The following is a 21,852-nucleotide window of genomic DNA, read 5'->3' as shown; positions in this document are numbered from 1 at the left end:
TCCATAGGATGAAAAAATGATTGCCATTTCAGTCGTGATACATTTATTCTGCCGAGCTTTCGACCTAGGGACTAGGTCATCTTCAGGGATGTGGAACATATTTACAGTTGGTTAACGATAATTCTATTAAATTGATTATGTATAATGTAACAAATTTCGAAGATAACGTAGTCCCTAGGTCGAAAGCTCGGCAGAATAAATGTATCACGACTGAAACTGGCAGTTATTTTTTCATCCCATTGAAACTATGAATCAGTCACCAAAAAGAATGAACAACAATAAATCCCTTCCCTTTGAATCCCGAAAAAAATGAAGTTTCAGGTGAAACGGATTTAAACGGAAGCAAACAGACCTACATGAGCATACAGAGTTTACAGGAGCTCGTTTATCAGTACAAATTTTTATATTTGTACCTCTTGTTTACATTCTCTTTCACTTCTACCGTGGGAGGATCAGTAATCGTACAGGATTTCGATTTTTTTTTTTTTTTTGAAATTTTACCCATAAACATCCGTTTTGAGTTCGTAAAAGTTGGTGCGTGAAAAGTGATGATTCAGTTGGGGGAATTTTTTTAAGTCTCGTAATGTTGGCCACACTTTCAGTCTTCCTTGAATACCTTGTGCGAATGACAGGGCAGTGTACTATTTATATCCAAAGTGGTACCTTTAAGGAGAAGAGACTATTCACTTCCTCTTTGCCGAATTAATCGAATTTCCTTGGAAGGTATAAAAGTTGTAGGCTAACATTGTTATTTAAAAGTTTAAGCGCCATTTGCGAGAAAATCTTAACAGCCATCCGCTCTGTGAAGTGTTACTGTCGGATGAAGACCGGCTATAAAAATTCAGCTTCCAGCGATTTCAATCCACACGTCTATTTCCTGCCAGCGAAGGAAGTAATCTTTAATTTCTCTTTAATTAATTAGATACCTATGTTGTTTAGGTTGCTTTTAGTTTTAATTAACAGCGATGTTTAGAAAGACATCAATCAAATATCTCTCATCCACAATAAATGTTAATTTTGAAAGCCTAAGTAACAATGGTTACTAAGTAACTTGTCGGTTAGACTGCAATTGACAGGCCATTTCCTATCTTATATTGATTAGTATTATTTAGCGATATATTAATATCCAATTACATACGCTGTGTATATTATTAATTGAATAACGTTTCATCTGCACCAATCAAATCTATCAAATGAAATTAATTGGATCAAAAACCGAAATTTGTATTTATTTATTTTGAATACATTTGAAATTTATGCCCTCATTATTATATTGGAATCGTTATTACATTAATTTAGTCAAGGAAGTTCAGCTTATTCAATAAGTTTTCTCAGTTTTCACTTAAATCCGAAGAAAAAGACGAAAAATATGGTTGGAACACCCACAAGGATTTTTCTCTTACGTAATGATATTTCCGGGAAACAATATGTGCGTAAATGTCGTTGAAATTTATTATATAAAATGGTTATTTCCGCTCAGAGAATTTTATTCATATATTTCCTGATTGAATTTCTGTAGGTATTGTACAAGTAATGGACTTCTTTCATTGTGCTTAACACTTGAGGGAAGCTTAACCTCTGCCATCCCCCCTCCCCAGATCTGACGTAGGAAGTAATTTTCCAGGAAATGTTTTAAGTTTAAGTTATGGTTCCGTAAAGTTGGAAAAGTTAAAGTGAAATAAGTTAAAGTCGTTTTTCTAGGAAATTCTGCAAAACTGAAAGATTTTGATTCGTTGTAGTAGCATTTCCGGTTCGCTGATTTCTTTTAAAAAGCTTCTAGTCAGGGTTCAAGATGGCGCCGATTCATGTCAAACAGAACTTCCTGCATTCTTTTCTTTTTTGGTGCGTCACTTGGTGGACAATTACTTTTCCGGTTTTTCCGGTGGGAAACTCAGATTCGGAAATCCGCTCTACTCTAGTAGATTGAGAGAAAATGAAAGATATTACGAAATTTCCTCTTGCTTCTCTAGTGCGCATGCCCGAAAGCATGCAGCTCTCTTTCCGTCTATACACGTGATGCAGTACGCCAAAAAAAGAAAAAAAGAAAAAAGAACCTTAAAGCTTCCCTTTTAGAGGGAAAACACAGCTCTCCTTAAAAGAAAATAGAAGGCGCCTCGTTGGGGAAAGATTGATGGATGGTTTGGCATGGACGCGAATAATTTTGGCATCTTTCGTTACACTCGCGCTCACTAAATCCAAGCAACCGGAAACTTGTCAAACCATACTTTTCCTTAACATTGTTACCACCTTCATAACTTCCTTCAAACACCCTGCCTTTTGCACAAGACCGTTTCTCCAATAAACCAGAAAAAGGAGTATACGCGCGCGTGTATACACACTCCGGCCGCTTACACTTGGTTTAAAGTAATAAATATTGGTAAAAGTAAGCAGGGTGACGACGTCATATTTCCTTGTTCAGCATGGAGAAATTGACTAGCACGTCTCTGTGCGGATTTTCACTCTAATATTCTTGTGTCATCTTTAATAAAATTAGTTGGTTTTTTCCATTGGAAAAGGGGAGCCCTCTGACTTTGCCTTTTCGTTTTTCACGCTCACTAACGCATGCGTTATAACGCGTGTTATAAGGAAGATTCATGACAACTATTATTAAAATGTCTTGGGAAGGGAGTGGGGGAGGAAAGTATCTTAGGAACGTCTAAGTGAGAACTATAGTAAGATGTCTCGTATTCAACAGCGCCATTTTGTATAGCTATCCACCTGTCAAGCTAGCCACATGAATGGCAGTATAAGTGCACAATTACCTGTAGGATATTCAAATAATTTGGACATAAACGTAGGAAACATGTAGAAGGATATTGCAGACAAAGAAGTCGCTGCTCGGCGTTATTCCTTGTATTCTGCAAGCTCTTAAGCGGACGAGCATACTAAGCGGAAACTTGAAGGAATCCTTCCTTTCTTCTAGGACTTCCTTCTTAAATTCATATCTCACTAATCACTGGTTTCCTGGCTATACAGAGGAGTTCTTCCTTTCAGGCGAGGGATGCTGTTTTTTTTCCATGAACTGTACACAAAATCTGCCGTTTGGGGCGCCACTATAGAAAGCCCTACTTCTTCTGGCTTCAATTGGGTGGGATGTTTGTTATTGATGTATTTGACTCGGTTACCCCTCCGGTAGAACACCAAGATTCCTGAAGTAGTAACTGAATATTGATTCTATCGATACGTTTTGTTGTTATTGATGTATTTGACTCGATTATTCCCCCCGAAGAACACCAAGATTCCTGAAGTAGTGACTGAAAATTGATTCTATCGATACGTTTTGGGTACTGAGACTTCGAAGCAACATTTAATGCTAGAATTAATTTAACATTCGTGGTTTATCGATAAAAAAAGAAAAGATAAATTCCACGAAAAGTTGCCAAAGGTTATAGGAAACAAAATTGAGCCAAAAGATGGAAATTCCGGCCGATTTGTCTCCTCGCTTTTCACGAGCATTAACCTGATACTACCAAAAGTGAAAATACTGGGTGAATCAAAATGTGCTGGCGAGGAAAACAGCTCTGCTGTAAAGAAAAGCAGATTATTTGCGCCATGTTGAAAACCCCCTCACCCCGCCCTTTAAGGGAAAATAGAGGTATACTGCAACCGCGCGTAGAATCGATTACAACGAAAGTGCTTCACCTATTATCTGAGAGATATTTAGAGAATTGTTTGCAGCTCTTAAATAACAGCTGTGAGAGCTCCCGAAATTCTCTTACACAACATCCTAAAGAGTAAGGTGTTTTTTTTTGAGGGCATATGGTAACTTGTGTGAAATGGGTAAACCTTGAACCCATATGGAACAGAAATGACGTACTGTTTCCAAAGCCTTCTTAATAAATAAGAAAATAGGAAGTGGAAGAAGAAAAAAACATTCTTTCCACGTCCTCGTAGCTAAAATCAGCAAATTTTTTTACTTTTCTGTTATTTGTCTTCACTGCAGCTTCATCAGCGACTTCTGAGGGAAGCTTGACGTTACAGAACCCCTCCTTAAATCCAATTTTATGAAAAAATGAGTCTTTCTCTGAGTCTTTAAACGATTAAACTGATATTTTATAAGCGATTCACTAGTTCCGGTGTAGCTGACGATTAATACCAAAATCTCACTAAAAGATTACAGAAATGGTAATTCTGTACAATTCAGTGAAGCAGAGAACTTTAGAGGAATGTTCAGAATCTTGGCCTTTTAGTTTGGATGCCTAATTGCCGTTCTTTGATTGAAGAAATCAAACTCATATACTTCGCATTTCAGTGAAATGTTAGCGCACCGTATTTATATGTTAATTAAGGAAAAAATATGTATCAAAAATTTCCCATTTCAATGAAAATGTGCGGAAAATTATCGTAAAAGTATATCGTGGGAGGGTTCCAGTCAAGATTTTCACTAAACAGGAACTGCAAATTTTGAACATTCTGCGTGTTTCCGTTTTCTAGCTACCCCCTCCTCTAATTCAATTTATTACAAGCAAAACAAATTCTTTGCTTAAAACAAGGAAGTGAACGTAGTAACACACACGTGTTCGTTTGACTAACTCTATTTCCTCCCTTTTTTCTCTACCTGGCTCAATTAATATTTCCTGTTTGTTTGGAAATTTAATAAAAATTTACTGAGAAGGGTAATTAGATTCTGAACTGGGGAACGTAAAGGTGAACGGAGAGAGAGCGAGATATCAAAAAAAAAGAGAAGAGAGACACCGGAAATGCTCTTCTAAAACTTGTCCAAACAAATTCAGGAAAACTTTAATACGATTTCTTATTTTTCTTAATGAAACTGCAATATTAAATTAAGCTCCTTGTATTAAACTTCTTTTATTAAATATATATAATATTTTCTTTAATGAAATAGGACCTTACCGTATTTCGCACAATTAAATACGGCTAATAACTTGGTATTGAATACGAGTTAGGTTGTCAGTACTGCGTAATATCAGCTGATTTTATGTTAATTTTATCTCTGACCTGTTTCGAACTTTCCTCCACCTTTAGTGGCTGATTATTCTGTTTGGTATGGTGAATTCCATTTCAACCAGTTTCCAAGTGTAGTACTACGGCGGATCAGCAACCAAGTTCATACGAGGTGTGGTTATTAAATAACGAGACTGATGCTGCTACAGAAGAACTATGCATACGCCAAATCCTAACACGACCGACAGCTGTGCAGCGTAAAGCCCTACTCTTTCGATTGTGCAGCGTCTCATGTGTTTTTGTAGAGAAATCTGTCTGACCGGAACCTGACGTGTTTGTGTAAGAGGTGTTAGTTTTTTCGTTTTGCCGAAAACATGATACTACGTGCACAACGTAGTAGAGCAACGAATTGTCGGGAAATTTCACATGGTGCCAAAACTACCTCTCCTCCAGAGCCTGCGGGTAATATAGTATACCATCGGGCTGCTAGGGATAACCATCATCCGCTGGTGCCAAAACTACCTTTCTACCAAAGCCTTCGAGGAATATATACCATCGGGCTGCTAGGGAAAACCACCATCCACTGGTACCAGAGCGCCTCCTCTTCCACCAACTCCAACCCCCAGAGAGGTGTATTCTCTGGCAGTGATCTAGGCACTTTCTAGAAAGATGGGAAATTGTACTGGATACCTAGAGGAGATACCCCCCCTTCTGAAAAAAAATTCCTTGATTATATTTCTCGTACCTGCGAAGCGTGACAGGAAAAAGCCTAATTTAAAAGTGTGACTAGAATAAATGAAAATTGTTTTTAGCTGTTAGTGGGAATTTCCCAGAGAGAAAATTTACTTAGTTTTTAATAAAGCCCACCCTCACAGTTTTGAATTTTGTTTGGCGTGGGGGGGAGAGCTTCCAAAAAAAAAAAGCTTTCCAGAACAGAGTCTTGCTTTCCAGATTATGAGCGCAATAAATTGCACAAAGCGTTCCATATTAAAAAGTTAATACTTTTCTGTTCTTCCCTCCTTTTTTTTTAATCCACATATTTCCGGGGAATATTGTTCTCCCTCTTTTTGGTTTTGTAATGAAAATGAATCCGTGTGGGCTAATCCTGGGCATGTATCCGTAGGATAGGAATAGTTATAGGAACTGTAAGACTAACTCGGCCACGATGGCTTCCATGTTAGCGGGATGAAGATTTATCGATTATAGATCGATTTGCCCTTGCGATTATTAGCTACGCTACCCGCACAGACATGGTCAGGAAAAGACGTACTCTCTGACCTCCTCCAAGCGGCTATTTCCGGCGGTAAACTCCGCACTCTCTCGCTAACAGCTCAAAAAGCTCAACTAAGAGAAAGCGCTGGAAAGCTCATCACAGCTTGAGCTCTCATTCTCAATTCATTCTCCTCCCTTTGTAGTGTGCGCGCCAAAACTTACACATTCTCTTTCTTCCCGCTCTTTCTCCCCCCCCCCCACTACCTGCAAGGTTAACTAACCTCTTTCTAGCTCGTATTGTCAGAAAGAATGTTGTTTGCAAACTTCTCCGACTTTTTTTGTGAATAATAAAAATAGACGAAACAATCCAGGCTTTTGTTTTTGTTTATTTAGTTTACTTTTCTTTTGTTATTGTAGTGTGCTTACTTGGACTTCCTTGAGTTCGTATTGGATGTGATACTCTCGCTAACAGCTTTCCTTTGTAAGGATTTTCCTTGGGAAAACTAGTTGCAAAAAAAGAGAAAAAAAGAAAAGAGTTTTCTTGAAGTTCTCTGAATGTTCGGCTAACAACTTGGAATAAGTAACAAATTTACGTCTGAACAATTCCAAAACATAAGTACGTGTTAATAGTTTGAATAGTTTAGAGCTAGTAATTATTGTGTAAGGATAAACTTTGGCGGTAAACTCATTTTGAGTACTCAATTTTTCCCATATAGTTAGTTTTTGGATTGTCCAAGCGATTTGTGTAATAGCTCTCTTAACTAATAATAATAATGGTGCGCCAATAACCTTGGATGTTGACGCGCCTTAAATCATGAAAAAAAAAAAAAAATGTGTTCATTCAAGAACTTACAAACAAGATATTTATCCTAACTATAAGCAAAATAATCTAACATTTCTTTTTTTCAAAACAAAACAGACTTCGAGCTTGGACTTAGTCCGTCTGCTGAGTTGACTCTAACTTACGTACATTACCATAAATTTCGGTACTAAACATATTTCAGAATTAAAAATTAAAATGATCTATTAAAAATTGTCTATAACTCCAAGCGGAGATATTGTGTACCTATACAATATCAGCTTGCACCAATCAAGGCCATTCAAATAAAGAATAATCTCACTTTTCTGGAGTTTTCTATTTCCCAAGTACTCCTAAACTCCTGTAAAATTGGACATTCTCCAATAAAATGGATGATATCTTCAACAGCTCCAAGATTACAGAGAGAACAATAGTGTCTATTTTCGTCCCCGTGTTTACACTAAAATTTAAATTAATCAGAGCACCTCCCAGCATCATTATTACATTAATAAATTTCATACTGTTTTTATCATTAATATATTCGTTTTCCCCTAAATCCAACTCGTAATTCTTTGTAAATATACGTTGTTTACAAAAAAGGTAACAAGAAGAAGAAGAAGAAGAAGAAGAAGAAGAACAACAACAACAACAACAACAACAACAACAACAAGAACAAGAACATTTTTTGAAAAAGCCGTTTTTGCTCATTTTCGGCAACTTTTTTCTCGAAACCTATTAGATCTGGGTTGTTGCAAAAAAATTACAGTTATAAAGGAGGGTTTGCCCAATAATTTAAAGAAAATTTGGGAATTTTCTCTTTAATAGAAAAAGAGAAAAAAATTGTCAAAGTTGGGTGTTTTTCAACGTTACGCTTTTTCGTGCAGTTTTTGATGATCAACCCTTATACAACAGTTTTAATAATGGTATTTAGCACTATTTGCTTTCCATATCAGACTATCTCTAAATTCTGATTTTATTTTTACCATCAATTCAGCTCTCATCACTACATATAGCCCGAATTCGAGCAAAATAAAGTCTAGACTCTCGTGACTGCCCGTCACGAACTCCTGTCTCATTCAGACTTAGTTATTTTATTTATTATATTTTTTATGTAAACAGAGTGTACTGCAGGACGACTAGATTAGATATATTATGCTCTCCTATTGAAACCAGGTGAAATGACTCGTCCTGGTTCTTTAGGGAAGCTGGCGGGGATAACCTCTCCCCTTGGCAACTCTCTCTCCTCCATTCCTACGCTCTACTACACTTTCCCGGCGCCACGGTAGCCGAACGGTTAGAGGCGAGACCTGCGAAGCTAAGATGTATTGTGGTACTGGGTTCGATTCCCGGTCTCTAAGCCTTGGATTTTATTTCATGGTTAATATGAGAAATTTATAGTAATGTATGTTAGGCGGTTATAGGCTAGACCCGCAAAGCTAAGATGTATTGTTGGTTTAGTGGGTTCGATTCCCCCGGTCAAGGCCTTTGATTTTATTTAATGGTTAATATGAGAAATTTATAGTAAATTAAGTTAGGCGGTTATAGGCTAGACCCGCAAAGCTAAGATGTATTGTTGGTTTAGTGGGTTCGATTCCCCCGGTCAAGGCCTTTGATTTTATTTAATGGTTAATATGAGAAATTTATAGTAAAGTATGTTAGGCGGTTATAGACTAGACCCGCAAAGCTAAGATGTATTGTTGGTTTAGTAGATTCGATTCCTTAGGTCTAGGTCTTGGATTTTATTTAATGGTTAATAAGAGCAATTTACAGTAAAGTATGCTTGAGTCGCCTCCGTCCACGACACCTAATTGGTAGTTAGACGTTAAGCTCCGCCCTTAAAAAAATAGGCAATTACTTTACTTTACTTTACTTTTTACTTACTACACTTACCAAGGGAGCCTCAGGAAGAACAGGCCCTGGTAGTTTAACCACTCTCTGATGACAACATGCCACATCATGTAAGAGATCTAGGCTTTCCTAGGCAAGTTCTTAGCAGAGAGGACCAGTTAGTTGAACTGGGAGTAATCCCTTTCTGATGTTAATAAGCTCCTTCTCCTCCCTACACCCCCCCCCTATAAATGTCAATCCCTAATTTGATCATTTCCTCCCAATTCAAAATTCAACTCCTCCAATTCATATGCTCGGGTTCTCCCACTTATACTACTAGGAACTTCTTGTTGGGGATAACTTCAGAAAGCCTAACTGTGAAGATATGTATGTCTCTATCCAACACCCTCGCAATCAATCTTTCTCTCATTTAAAAACTCCAAGTTCGACGAAATAGTTAATAGTGTGTTTATGCTTTACTCCAGATCGAGCTACCGGAACCTTAGCGTACCCCCATTAAATGGTGTCCCAATTCAAGACTTTACAAACATTAACTTAGTTAAGAAACACGGCTGTACACCGGATATATCATTTAGCGGAAACGATAGCATGCCATCCAACTGGATTTCTTGAAAGTCTATCGCCAGGTGGTACCACTGCAGGTCCTCTGGCCGCCTTCCCCTTCCCATGAACATTCTCTCCTCTCAAGAAATAATCATCTCTCCTCAATCTCATTCTCTACAAATTCATTTATTTGTCTCTCTCTCTTGGTGAGCGAAAAATATTATGAAGCAGATAATATTTTTAGCCGCATCCTACCATCTATTTCTTCTCTTTTCTCCCAGTTCTCCAGATATCCCTCAAGTCTCCTCCTTCTAACGTTTGCGTCATAACGAACGTTATATAAATAAAACTATTTATATACTGTTTCTTTTTTTTTGTTCACTGTCATGTTCTAAATATTTCTCTTATTTATAAATATATGATTCTTTTTTTTATATTTTTCTTTTAAATATTTCACATTTTTTGGTAGTTATGCATTCAGCTAGCTAGCTATGACGCCCCCAGCTCGTGCATATCGCCTCCTACCACCTCCACAGCCTCATCCTGTCTAGATTCGCTTTACGGTACAAATATCCAACCAAATTTCATTCGTTCGTTGCTCTCAATTAAATTGTTGATGGAGCGTTTAGTAAAAAGTTCAACAAGGATAAAAGAAAGTCGTCTGATTGGTCAAAGCGATTTTCAAATTACCACGTGTTTCATTGTAGTGAGAGATACTCTGTTAACGTTGTTTCAGATTAAATGATTGCCATTTTAATGAAACATAATTTTTGCTTACTTCCCTGTCGGTGTTTTAACAAGCGATTACTGGATGCTGTGAAGCCTCAGGATTACAAAACATCTTCTCTCCCAACCCTGTCTTACTCTACCCCCAGAGTGGTGTTATATGAGGTGCTGCACGGCAGCAGGTGGAAGGAAGATGCTGTATAGATGCCCCTGCTTTGCTCTATGGGTCCATGTATTATCCCGCGTATTAAGATACCAGCTACTGGACCCTCTTAGGCACCCTACTCTCTCTTGCTAACCTTATGGTTTTAGGAGTAAGTTATATTGGTCCATTTTCTGTTATAATGGTCCTCCGCAAGAAATATTACCTTCACTCCAGCCTTCGCCATATTTGAAATATTTCCAATTACATCGTCGCCCTTTCCACTCTCTCTCTTCATCTCGCGGGTTATTGGTCTCCTAGGATATTAACGATGGAATAATGCGGCTGTAGGCTAGAGCGGCCCACTAGCCGACAGAAATAGTACTAGTGCTCTAGTTGAGCCTGAAATCCTTTCAGATACCATAGATCGATCATCCTGGTATCTACCTTAAGATTTTACCTGGATAATAATCCATTAATATAATGCAAACCATAGAATATATTCAGGGAGAAAATTTCTATTAAAAATACCCCCCCTCCACTCTAACCACTTCCTGTCGTCTTCCGATTGACGGAAGCGTGTTGACAAGGCTATGGAACAAAAATGATGGTAGCGCTGCTTGTGTGATTTGTTAGAAGCTGTGCTCAATTTGCCGGAATGCTCCAGAATCTTTTTATTGCCAAAAGCCATGATTAGTATTTAGCTAACCTTATTAGTAAACAACAAGACGTCGAACGGAGAGGCAGAGTATTCAAGGAATAAAAAGAAGGATGTACAGAGAACGATGCTCTTGTTGTAGCTTAGCTCCTGAACTTTAACTCCTTACAAGCACAATAAAGTTATCCTGAAGGAAACGGAGCTTGCTGAAATTTATTCAAGCTCAGAATTTAAATTTAAAGTTATTAGAGTTCACTACAGTCATATATCTGCCATTATGTGGCCCCTGGATTGTGGGGGGGGGGTACTTAACTATAATTATCGATACACTGATCATGGTACTTCCGGAGCCTCGATGAGGTGATCCCTCACGTCTGTCCTAGTTTGCAGAAGACATTAAAACTCTAGCTAACATGGTTAATGGTTGCCGCTCCTGAAATGAACTGCAGTAATTATTGTCGAAGCAAGTACCCTAAGGTGCTTGAATAAATTCTCCTATAATGAAATGGATACTTACTGCGGTTTTCCAAGAAAATTGAGCCGATTAGCGTTTTCTTTGTGGGCAGACTGTCCGTTTGTAACTACTGCATTTTGGTTGAAGTGTTGCCAAGTTTTTGTTAAGTTGCGATTTTTGTCCCCCGGTTTGAACATTGAATTATGATTTCCTCTACAACTTAGAATCACGCTCTTTTCAAATAGTTTCCGGTGCTGGGGCTACATTTTGAGACAAGTACCCTAAGGTTCAGTACCTAGGTCACCCTATACCAGAGGTCGCCAAAGTGGTTTATATAGACCCCCAGGTGTCTATTTAACAAAATTAAGGGGTCGATCTGAGCCAGGGGGTCGAAGAAAAAATAATTTCGATAATATAGGGAACCTTGCAAAGAAACACCAGGACACACCCATCTCATTAATACCTGTAGTTACTTTACTTATTATTTAATAAATATTAAGGTATTTAAATTTCAACATCAAGATATTTTTCATAAAACTATTGTTACACAATGTAAAATTACTTTGATAAATGTTTAAAATCATAAAATAAATTGAACAAACACAGTACCTAATAGATAGTTTTATTTTTAATTAACTGAAAATTACTTTTATGGGGGGTCGATGGAGATTTCGAAAAATTATATAGGGGGGGTCCATGATCAAAAAGGATTGGCTCTATCCTATCCTATAGAAAACCCCAAAACTCTCCTCAGATTCAGTCTTCAGTAACTGGTTACTCCTAAACCTATCAATATCCGGTCAGAGATAGGTAAAACTTGTCCCTCTGGATTACTTCCTTTCCGAAGACACCCACAATTGCTCTGTACAAAAGCTAGTGGGCCATTCCTCAAAATTAGTGCACCTCCGACTGACTGTGTGTGTACCTTCTTCAATTCCCCCACACTGTATCTGCCACAAATTAAGACCTTCATAATTAAACAAGTGATTTGGTTATCAGAGTCACAATTTTTGTTTCCCCTTTAAATGTTTTCTACTGAAAAAATCTTTTTGGATGATGCGGCAAGAATTAGGTTGATTGCTTCTTCAACCTGGGAGTACATCTTCACACAAATTCTTTTTCCTTCAAGATGAAGTTGCAGAGATGCTGTGGACATAACACTGATCTCTGTATTCCACTTTTTTACCTTCTTTACTAGATCTCGATTGCACAGCCTCTCTGATGATGGTACCAAAACAAAATCCTACAAGTTCAAGCCAGCTCTTTCAAGTTTTCTCCGGCAGACTTCTTATTTATTGTCAGTAGGTAAAGATTTCTGCAGATATATTTGGTTTTGGAAGTTAAATCAGCGAGGGTGGTGATTGGAGAATGTTTGAAGGTCAGATCCTTGATATTAGTAATTAACAGCTCACTGTCCCGGTGATAGACAGTGTTGTCTGTAACGAGAATGAAAGCTCCTTTCTCTGATAAAAGCTCCAGGGACCAATAATCTCAGATTTTTGACTCGCCTTACATCATTAAAAAAAAAATAAAATAGAGATCAGAGAAAGTCAAGTGGATCCAAACTAGATATTTTTATTTATTAAATTGATAAGAGCCAATTCAATTAAAATTTCCAATTATCAATTGGTTAATTAAATTTTGTATTATATAGAAAAGTGAATTATATAGATGTTCGTTTCCCTAATAATGACGTAATTAAATTTTACCATTAATTAGTAAGAAACAAAATAAATTGTTTTATTGAGTTGTTGATGATGAGTTACTTCACATTTGCCACAAAAAAAGTTGCCTCATTATTTAATTTATAATTAATTACTATTTAATTAATTAATTTGGTAATTAAAAAGTCTTGGGAGGGAGAATCCTTGAATCTGAATCCCAGGATTGCAATTAAAGGATCATTTCTGTGTATAGGGGTATATTATGGAACAATCCGCGTGTTGTGGTAGTTTGTTCCTGTTGTAGCTTTGTAATCAATTAAATTTTGAAATGAAACTTTTAAATTCTCCAGATAATTGAACTAGAAATTGGCAGATAATCTCAGATAATTGAAAGCAAAATGCTGTGAAGCTAATATGGTGAAACGGAATTTCCGCCTTCCTTTTTTATTTTAGCAAATCAAACCGGATTTTGGTGGAATTTAAAGCAAAATTTGATTGTTCTGGTTAGTACGTATCTACGATTAGAGGGGTAAACCCTTTTTGCATTGTGTGGGTTAAATTTGGTACCTAAGAGTTAATGAAGGGTCACATTATCTCCCTCCTATAGTGGCCGTGTATAAGGGCACTTTGTCATACGATTATCTAGTACTGTTAGGTAGATACAATAAAGGAAATGGAACCTAATTATAACCGCCTAACATACGTACTTTACTGTAAATTTCTCATATTAACCATTAAATAAAATCCAAGACTACTCGAACCCACTAAACCAACAATACATCTTAGCTTTGCGGGTCTAGCCTATAACCGCTCGGCTACCGTGGCGCCTGAAAAAAGAAGTATTAATGTATATTATTATTATTTTAATTCGAAGCGGATTTTAATTAAGGCGCTAATCCATGTGTTGAAGTAAGCGCCTGTTCAGGAAGTGATGAAACGTCATAAAACCCATTTTAGGACTTCCCAACACAGTATCCGTCTCCAAGTCGAGAAATGTTCCTACAGGGGCTTAAACCCCCAAAAAGAAGGGGCGCTGTTCAGATATTCACCTCGTCTAATCTTACCTTAAAATGCCAAGCGTATAAAGCGGCCTCAATGGGTAGGAGAGTTTCAGTAAAACCATGATGTTCATCCCAGTCTAGTTAACCTGTAACTCCAGATGTGTTCCCGGGGATGACTACGTAATAATATTAGTAATAAAAAAAAAAAACTCGCATTATCATTTAAATTAGAAAGAGTAGTTATAAAAATGAAATAGAGAGGTCACCAGTGGCCATCGTGGGTGTGAGTTCCGTTCTTGCTTCATGAATAGTCCCGCGTAATAATGTCCCTTGAGCATTCTATCACATTTCCGTTTTTTTTTTTTTTTCATACAAATAATAACATTCCTTGATTAGATCATTAATTGGTTAAATTTTTAATGTTTTCATTAACATTGAGTTAAAAAAACAAAACAAAACAATAAGATGAAAATCTAGTTCGCATTCACTCAAATGACTTTTCTTTTAACCACAATCCAGAGACGGAAAAACCTGTAACGTTACTTCCGGTCTTACAAGATTTTCGTTAGTATTGTAAAGGTAATGAATCCTCCGTACATTATACGTTAATGACACGTTAGAGAAAGGCTTATCTTCCTTCCATCTCTAGCTGAGACACTAAAGGAAAATATCTCTGATTTCGTCGTAGTGCGCATGCTTAGGGTACCTCACGGTACCTCAAAGTGTTAATTTTGGGTCAAAATTTCAAAAAAAAAAAATCTAGAAGATCGCAATATCTACCTTTACTCAGAATATGAGAAACAAAATAAGCCAACAGATGAATGGGAGGATCCACTGCGCATGCTTCCCGCCTTCTCCAGAATGAAGGTAGGTAGAGAGGTACATCGTCTAACCGCCTCCAGTGGATTCAGTGTACATCGGACACTCGTCGCGATATGTTGTGTGCCAGCGAATAGCTAATAAGGGCTGATAAGGTCTTTTTTGTTCTCCTTAAAATTGTAGTCGTTCGGTGCTCGTTAAAAATTTTCTTCAATTAATTATTTTATTTAATTTTTTAATTCATTCTTTAATTCTAAGTTTGTTTATTTATGATCAGGTGATTTTAGAAATAAGTCAGTTTACTTATTTTATTTTTTATTTATGTATTTTTTTTTAAAAAATAAATGTATTATTTATTAGTAGAAGTTTATTCGTGTCGAATTGCATAATGCATGTAGTAAATGGTATTAAGGTCGAAGGGGAAAAAATCGATTGCATATTTAAATAGAAAAATAATTACGTACTAATGGCTTCTGATGCAATTTTCCTGTTCCCAAAGAGCCACTGTTTCCCAGATCTCCTGGTAGTTGGAACCCATGGATTTTTTGATTCCATGGATGAATACGTAATTAGGGAAATAATTGGTATGGATCACTCAACGAGACTTTATCTCGCTCTGATCTTTATAAAGGATGAAAGGTTTTTTTTTTTCTTTAAACGGTGGCATTTTTAAGTAAATATTTAATGGTTTTCAATGTTTGGCAATTTTTTTACCATTATGAATCCTAGGATTCTGTGCGAATTCTGTTTTCCATTGGGGGGGGGGGGACAGTTATAAGGCCAAATACAGTAGATCGTCATTTTGAAAGCATCACGTTAAAGGTCCTGATGAAGGAAATCGAAAGAAACTTCACAAACTCTTGAATTTTGCTCATATATTTAATTAGTGACAGTAGAAGTTGGTAGAACTGTAGCATTAGCCAGAGATGGTAATTTAAAGAAAAGAACCATAAGGCCTCCATCCAAAAACAAATTTCCAAAAGCAGAAGTGGACATTCCAGAAATTGGAATTTTGGTATCCCCAGTTTAGAGAGCTCAGAAAAAAAAACAAAAAACAGGAAATACATATTTTCCTGGAAGAAGCAATTTTCACGGAACTGTACTTTTCAACAGCTTTTAATCCTTGTAAATCAGAAGAGTATTTTCTTCCGTTTCTCTTGGTGAATATAGGACTGCTGTCTTCCACGTTGGAGGTCTTTGCTGTTCTCAGTGTGGTATTTCGGTCTTCAAAAGAGATTTGTGCCGAAAGAACGTAATTATTTTGTTTTGTCTTTTCCTCGAAGTAGTTGCTAGAATGTTTTGCAACAGATTAGAGGAAGTTTTTCCCAGAAGAAAAATCATTTTCTCGGACTTAGGGGGACCTCTCGGTTCATATATTATCTGCGCGCGCTCGCCATATTTCCACTTCCTGAAATAACAGAAAGTAAAAATATATTTTCATTTAAATTTCACCATTCTCTTGAAGGGAAATCGTATTATTTTTTTTCCCCCACGATAAGTTTTTCTCCTAGAATTTTCTTGGTCTATACAAAAATTTTTCTGATCCTAAATTCCCTATTTATAAATCCAAGCTCGCCCTAAAGGTAGAATATAAATTGTGGCAATGCTGGGCGGAAACAGAGAGAAATAAGAGGCTACAGTTCTGCTGTTAGATTTGTTCTCATTCCAGTCGCTAAACTTCCTTCCTTTGATATTACGTGCCCTAAATATATGTCGAAACTTGTCGAATATTTGGAATATTTCGTCGACGGTTAGATAGTGAAGCCAATGATGTGTAGTAAAATTTGTTGATTCCAAAAAATTCAACTTAAAAAACTTTAAAGATCAAATACTGAGATGCGTAGCGTAAAAATAAACAATATTAACACACAACTAATAACTTAGAAAATACTACAGTCGAGTGGTAGACACTTCAAGGTTGATGGAGTTAACGATCTTTTATCAGGTCTCATGCCTTCATGAAAGTTAGAACTAATCGACATTTATCGACATTCAATTCAAATACTCACAAACAATCCTCATTCCAAAAACCCATATTTCTGATTCAAAGTATCCAAAAAATGTATTGCCGCTGAAAAAGCTCAAATTCCACTGTACTTCCTTTTTATTTGATGTAACAGGAAGTAAATAAAAAAAAAAAAAACCGTAATTATTAACGAAGAAGGAACAGATTGATCACGCCATCTATTTGCGAATAAATGAACACAAGGTTTGGAATGTGTTTGGTGTTTGCGGCCACAAGGTAGCGCTGAGTTCCTTATATACCAATTAGTTAATTCATTAAAACTGTTTTTTTTTTACCCCCACCAGTTTTTATATTTATTTTTAGCTGCAGCAGAGAAGATTGTTTTTACCGCGTTTATATAAACTTTTTATAACCTACCGGCAAATTGAGATTTATCTTTTATTTATGTTATCTCAATAAATTCTATGGCTTTTATATAATTCAAACGGAAGGTTTTTCAGCCGCCGCCATTTGTACAAATACTTAGCCATTAATTCTTATTGGTTGAAGTTTTTATAACTTTTGCTACTTTGTGGGTGTTTAGATGGTTGCGATTGGTGGAAGAGGGACGGGGGCTTTCATGGTTCCTCATTTTTACGGCCAATGGACCAATGGGGGGCTAGTTTATTTTTAAAGTCTACAGACTTTTATCCCCTTTCCTTACCCTTGTTTCAATTCTGGGGAGAAGTATTTATTAGGGGAATATTAGTAAATGAAAATTATTATTCGGCAGTTATCTTTCGTTGAACCGGAAATGGATTTTTAATCGAGGTTACTGGGGCTAGAGTTTCAAGCACTAAGAGCACAAAACTTCCGGCTATAACTTCCGGTATAAAAGTTTAAGATTCATATTTTGTTTAGGGACCATTAAGAGATCAGACAGTTAGAATCGATCGAAAACAGAAATGTCGATTTAATGTGTCGATTTTTTCGGTTTTCCTCTTTGCGATTTTCTTAAAAAATAGTACCACTTTTATCCAGAACAATTTTTTTCCAGAAATATAAATGTTCTTTCAGAAGGAGTTCTAGGTTAGGTTTTTCCTTTAACGTCTGTGAGATTAAAAATCAAATTTGCCCAGGTTCTCTTGGGGCTGTTCCCGGAGCCTAGAATGGGAAATTGACAGTTGGGGATAACTTTTCACTGCGGGCGTCACTCAAGCCACTCCTAACCTTTCCTCAGATGTTCTGGAGCAAACTCTTTCAAGATCAAGGGAATCTGGTCAATGAAAGCCGATTAATCTGTTTATTATGCATCCCGCTCACAACCGCCCTTTCCAGATATTCCAGAAATGGCACCCATAAAGGTTAGGATTGTTCTTTGAAGCTGGTACACGCCTTTAATTGGTGATAGCCACTTACTTTTTTTAAAAATGATTTAAGGCGCTAACATCTAAGGTTATTGGTGCCCGGAGCTTTTTTTCAGTGCACTGCCGGCCTCCGGACAGTGTTCTCTCGCTACAGACAACACTGTCCATCACCGGGGACAGTGAGCTGTAAGAAGCTCCTAGGAAGAGCAAAATCTAAAAGTCAGCAGCTGGATTCGAACCCGGGACCTCCGCGTGGGAGCACGCTAACCGTATAGCTAATCCCTTCCCTGATAGCCACTTATTGTTGCCAAAATTTCTCCCCCTCTTCCGTATTCTTCCAAGAGCACATTTCCTGCCTGAACACCCAATCATCATGCTCTCTGCAAAAGCCATAGATTCGATTGGCCAACATGTAAAAAGCACTACGTCCTGTTCCACAAGAAGCTGGAACCTTCCACTACCCTGAAATTGCCTCTGTCAACCCCACAGTTTTGTCAGAAATGCCTGGTTTCCTCGTGATGGGGAGAGGTCTGGTAACTCGGGGAGCGGAAGTTCCCTACACGTTTCCTCAAGGGTCACATGACGCCTTAGATTGGGAAGTACTGACAACAGAAAGATAGGAACAGCTTCTTTTTTTTTTAGTAAATATTTTGGTTTCAATTTCCGTTAAGTTACGCACACAGGAAGTGCTACGAGTGAGCCCACCCCAGAGTTTTCTTTTTAATTGAAAATTCCCGATTCAATAAATATTTACCCCCATAACGAACATCGGCTAATTACTGAATGCAAACATCACCAATTATACCACTACAATAACACTTATATCGAACGGTACAGAGGCTGGAGGTTTAACAAACAGTACTCTACTAATTAATATTATCAACAGATAACACATATTGTTGTTGAATATATTCATGCTTATTGTTGTGCATAAGTGTGCTTCTCGTGCTTCCATTGCACATGCGCATTACTGGGGCAAGTGTGCGTATTTTGAGCTTACGTGTACATATACATAACATATATGTATGTTGGGATATGCATTAAGTTTAGCAATATAATTGTGTCCTTATTGTTTAAATCCATATTTAGTGAATCCTGTTGTATGTGTTTTGGGTAAATTCAAATTTAATTTTAATAATTGCATACATTTGGAAGAATCGATTATTGACCAATTATTAGTCCGAAAAATATATTCCACCATAGAATATCCTGGAAATTGGTGTATACGATTTCACAATAACACATACCATCACTTGTACGTTTTTTGTGTTAGGCCTCAAAAAAGTGAGAAATTAAAAGAATTTCGCCTCCAACCTCATAGGGCGGCCTAAGTTTTTAGGCGTGAACGAGCGTCTAATCTCAAAACTATTTTAAAATTCCCCCCTCCCAAAAATGGGTCCTCCGGGCCGGATCTACACTTCCTTTCTGCTAGGGTAAAAATAAAACAAATATATAATTAAAACATTTATTACAGCTAAACTTACAGAATAACTGTTGAACACGTGTAAAGGCTAGAAATGGAAGTGGCTAATTCCTTCGGAATGTAGTGTAGGGCTCTGGACAGTGGTTTATACAAATACAGGAAGTTGGTTTTTGGCTTGGTGGGCAGTGAGCTAGCATTACGCGCAATCCAATATGCCTGCATCCTGTTCCTGGACTTGTGGACAGTAGGTCCCCGGCATTACGGTCGACATGGCATTAGTTAATGTCAAGTCGAGAGCGCTAGGGCCGCAGGCACACATTCCTCTGTGATTGTCACATTTGCTGGCTACCATTGTTTTAATTCACTTCCTTCCCATTAATTTTCGTACATCAAGGCTGCTGAGAGCCCCCCTCTAAACTCGGAATTGAAGACGTCTTCGCTATATTCGTGGACAATATGTCTCAAATTATGTTAAATCTGACAATCGGAAGCTTTACTGCTGTAAAGACTTCTTTTGTTTTTGTATCTTTCTCTTTTAATGATGCTCCTCATTCTTCAAAAGAGTATGACAGTGGCTCGAATGGGTAATTTTACGATTTTGGGCAAAGTTGCAGCTCTAGAGTTGGGTGGCGATTGTAGCGATAAGTCGTACTAAAGGAAATTGTTGAACCATTCTTTTTGAGAAAATCACATAATTGTCGAAAATTCGTTCAGTAAAGGGTTATTTCCGGAATGACGTATTTAATTTACAGTAAGGTTCCCTGGTCTAATACAAAGTCTTTCCTGCGATTTTTTTGGTACCTAAAACCCAACTCTCTCCATTGCTTAACATACCATCTTCGACGTGTTTGGACAAGTGAATAAGACGAACAAGGTCTTACTGTGTGAATCGCGTGGTACTAAATGATATTGCTGCCTGGAATTTCAGTCCAAATCTTCTTTAATCGAAATCGTGTTTGATGAGAATTATCAAAGCTGTTATTTTGATAGAGATGCTAACTGAAGGGTGGTAGCGGGCTTTAAGTTAAGCTTAATAAGCTTTAGCTTAACCTCCGAGCTTTTTAAATTCCATTTAGGTCCTTGGAAGATTCAGACACGAATAAACTTCTTTTTCTTTTGTTTTGTAATATTAGGGTCTTTAAATTAATCCATTTTTATTCGTTAACTGCAGAAACTCTTATGCATCTAAAAGCTTAGAGCTTATCCCAGAATTGCAATAAATGAGTAAGCGTTAAGAAAACTGGGAAACACTTTTCCAAATTGGACACAAGTTTTAACAGGAAAAAAAAATAGCTACTGGATCCAATCTGTTCAGTTGTGTACGTCAACGAGCTCTAACGTGTATGTGCATGTCGTAAATTGAATCACTCAGTGCTGCCAACCTAAACTCAGCAACTGTACATACAACTAGAACAGAGAGAGAGAGCATTAGTGGTTAATCAATCAAGAAGTCAGATGTAGTAGTTGGGGCCAGAACTGATGGGGTTGGACGATCGGAAATTATCCAGATTAAGAAGGTTTAGATTCTTCGGCCGGGCCAAAGTTTATCTCTTAGTCAGATGGCCGCAATTGGTAAGTAGTCCAAGTTTGTTTTATTTTATTTATTCAGAGAGAGAGGGGAAAGGCAAAATTTTGACTTTTTTGACGTGAATACGTTTTTAAATTTGCTATCATATGGTGGCAATCCAAAAAATCTAATGATAACAAAATCGGGGGATACAGTTTGGCATTATAGTTTCGAATCTATCGTCTACAACCAAAATTAAATTAGACCACTGGATAGCTAAAGGATCAAAGAATTCATTACGATAAGCGAGGACTGTGACACATCGCGCGCGGTGGAGGGGGAAGCGCCGCCATTTTGAGATCATTTTGCTGCGTATCAAGTTTTGCAATTAGTATAACTTTTGATTCGGAGAAGCTACGAAGTTCGTTTAAGTTTTAATCGTCAGCTGTCGTCACAATCTATCGATTGTACAATAAAACATTAGTGTAAAATAGTGACAGTGAATATAATAAGGTGTTAGAATAAAAAAATATTATCAAAAATATATAATGTCGGCCTATACGCGTCGAAAAGCCAAAATCAAATACAGATATCGTATACGTTTGGAAAGGGCTTCTCAAGAACAATCGTATTGTAATAATAAAACACCATATGACCGAGTAAAGCTGTGCCGGGAACGTAAAAGAATGAATGCGGCCGAGCGGATCAACGACGGTGTCATTACATCTGCAGCTGGGGCCGGGTGAAATTATGCAAGTGGATGATGAAATCGCTTCTACATCGACATCGGACTGTATAGGCATAGATTGTGTTCGATCGTCGATTTGTTACCTTGATTT

The 21,852-nt window shown here is 37.3% G+C and overlaps 1 protein-coding gene across 11 annotated transcripts in view; it reads left to right on the top strand.

Moving 5' to 3' along the window:
- The window catches only part of dlg1 (MAGUK family member discs large 1), a 775,373-nt gene that overhangs the window by 517,958 nt on the left and 235,563 nt on the right, over positions 1–21,852 (top strand). The window contains exon 1 of one of the 11 annotated variants that reach the window (XM_074136774.1): positions 20,754–21,078. The exons of 9 other annotated variants lie outside the window; for them this stretch is intronic. In XM_074136774.1, coding sequence (XP_073992875.1) covers positions 20,986–21,078 — 93 coding nt within the window. In that variant the 5' untranslated portion in view covers positions 20,754–20,985. Of the gene's footprint in view, positions 1–20,753; positions 21,079–21,852 lie in introns of those variants that run through there. One more of the 11 variants, XM_074136780.1, reaches the window with a different exon arrangement.

The sequence above is a fragment of the Rhodnius prolixus genome, unplaced genomic scaffold, assembly GCF_049639745.1.
Source record: "Rhodnius prolixus isolate KJV_2025 unplaced genomic scaffold, Rpr scaffold_5, whole genome shotgun sequence".
NCBI lineage: Eukaryota > Metazoa > Arthropoda > Insecta > Hemiptera > Reduviidae > Rhodnius > Rhodnius prolixus.
This window is presented reverse-complemented; position numbering and strand designations above follow the sequence as displayed.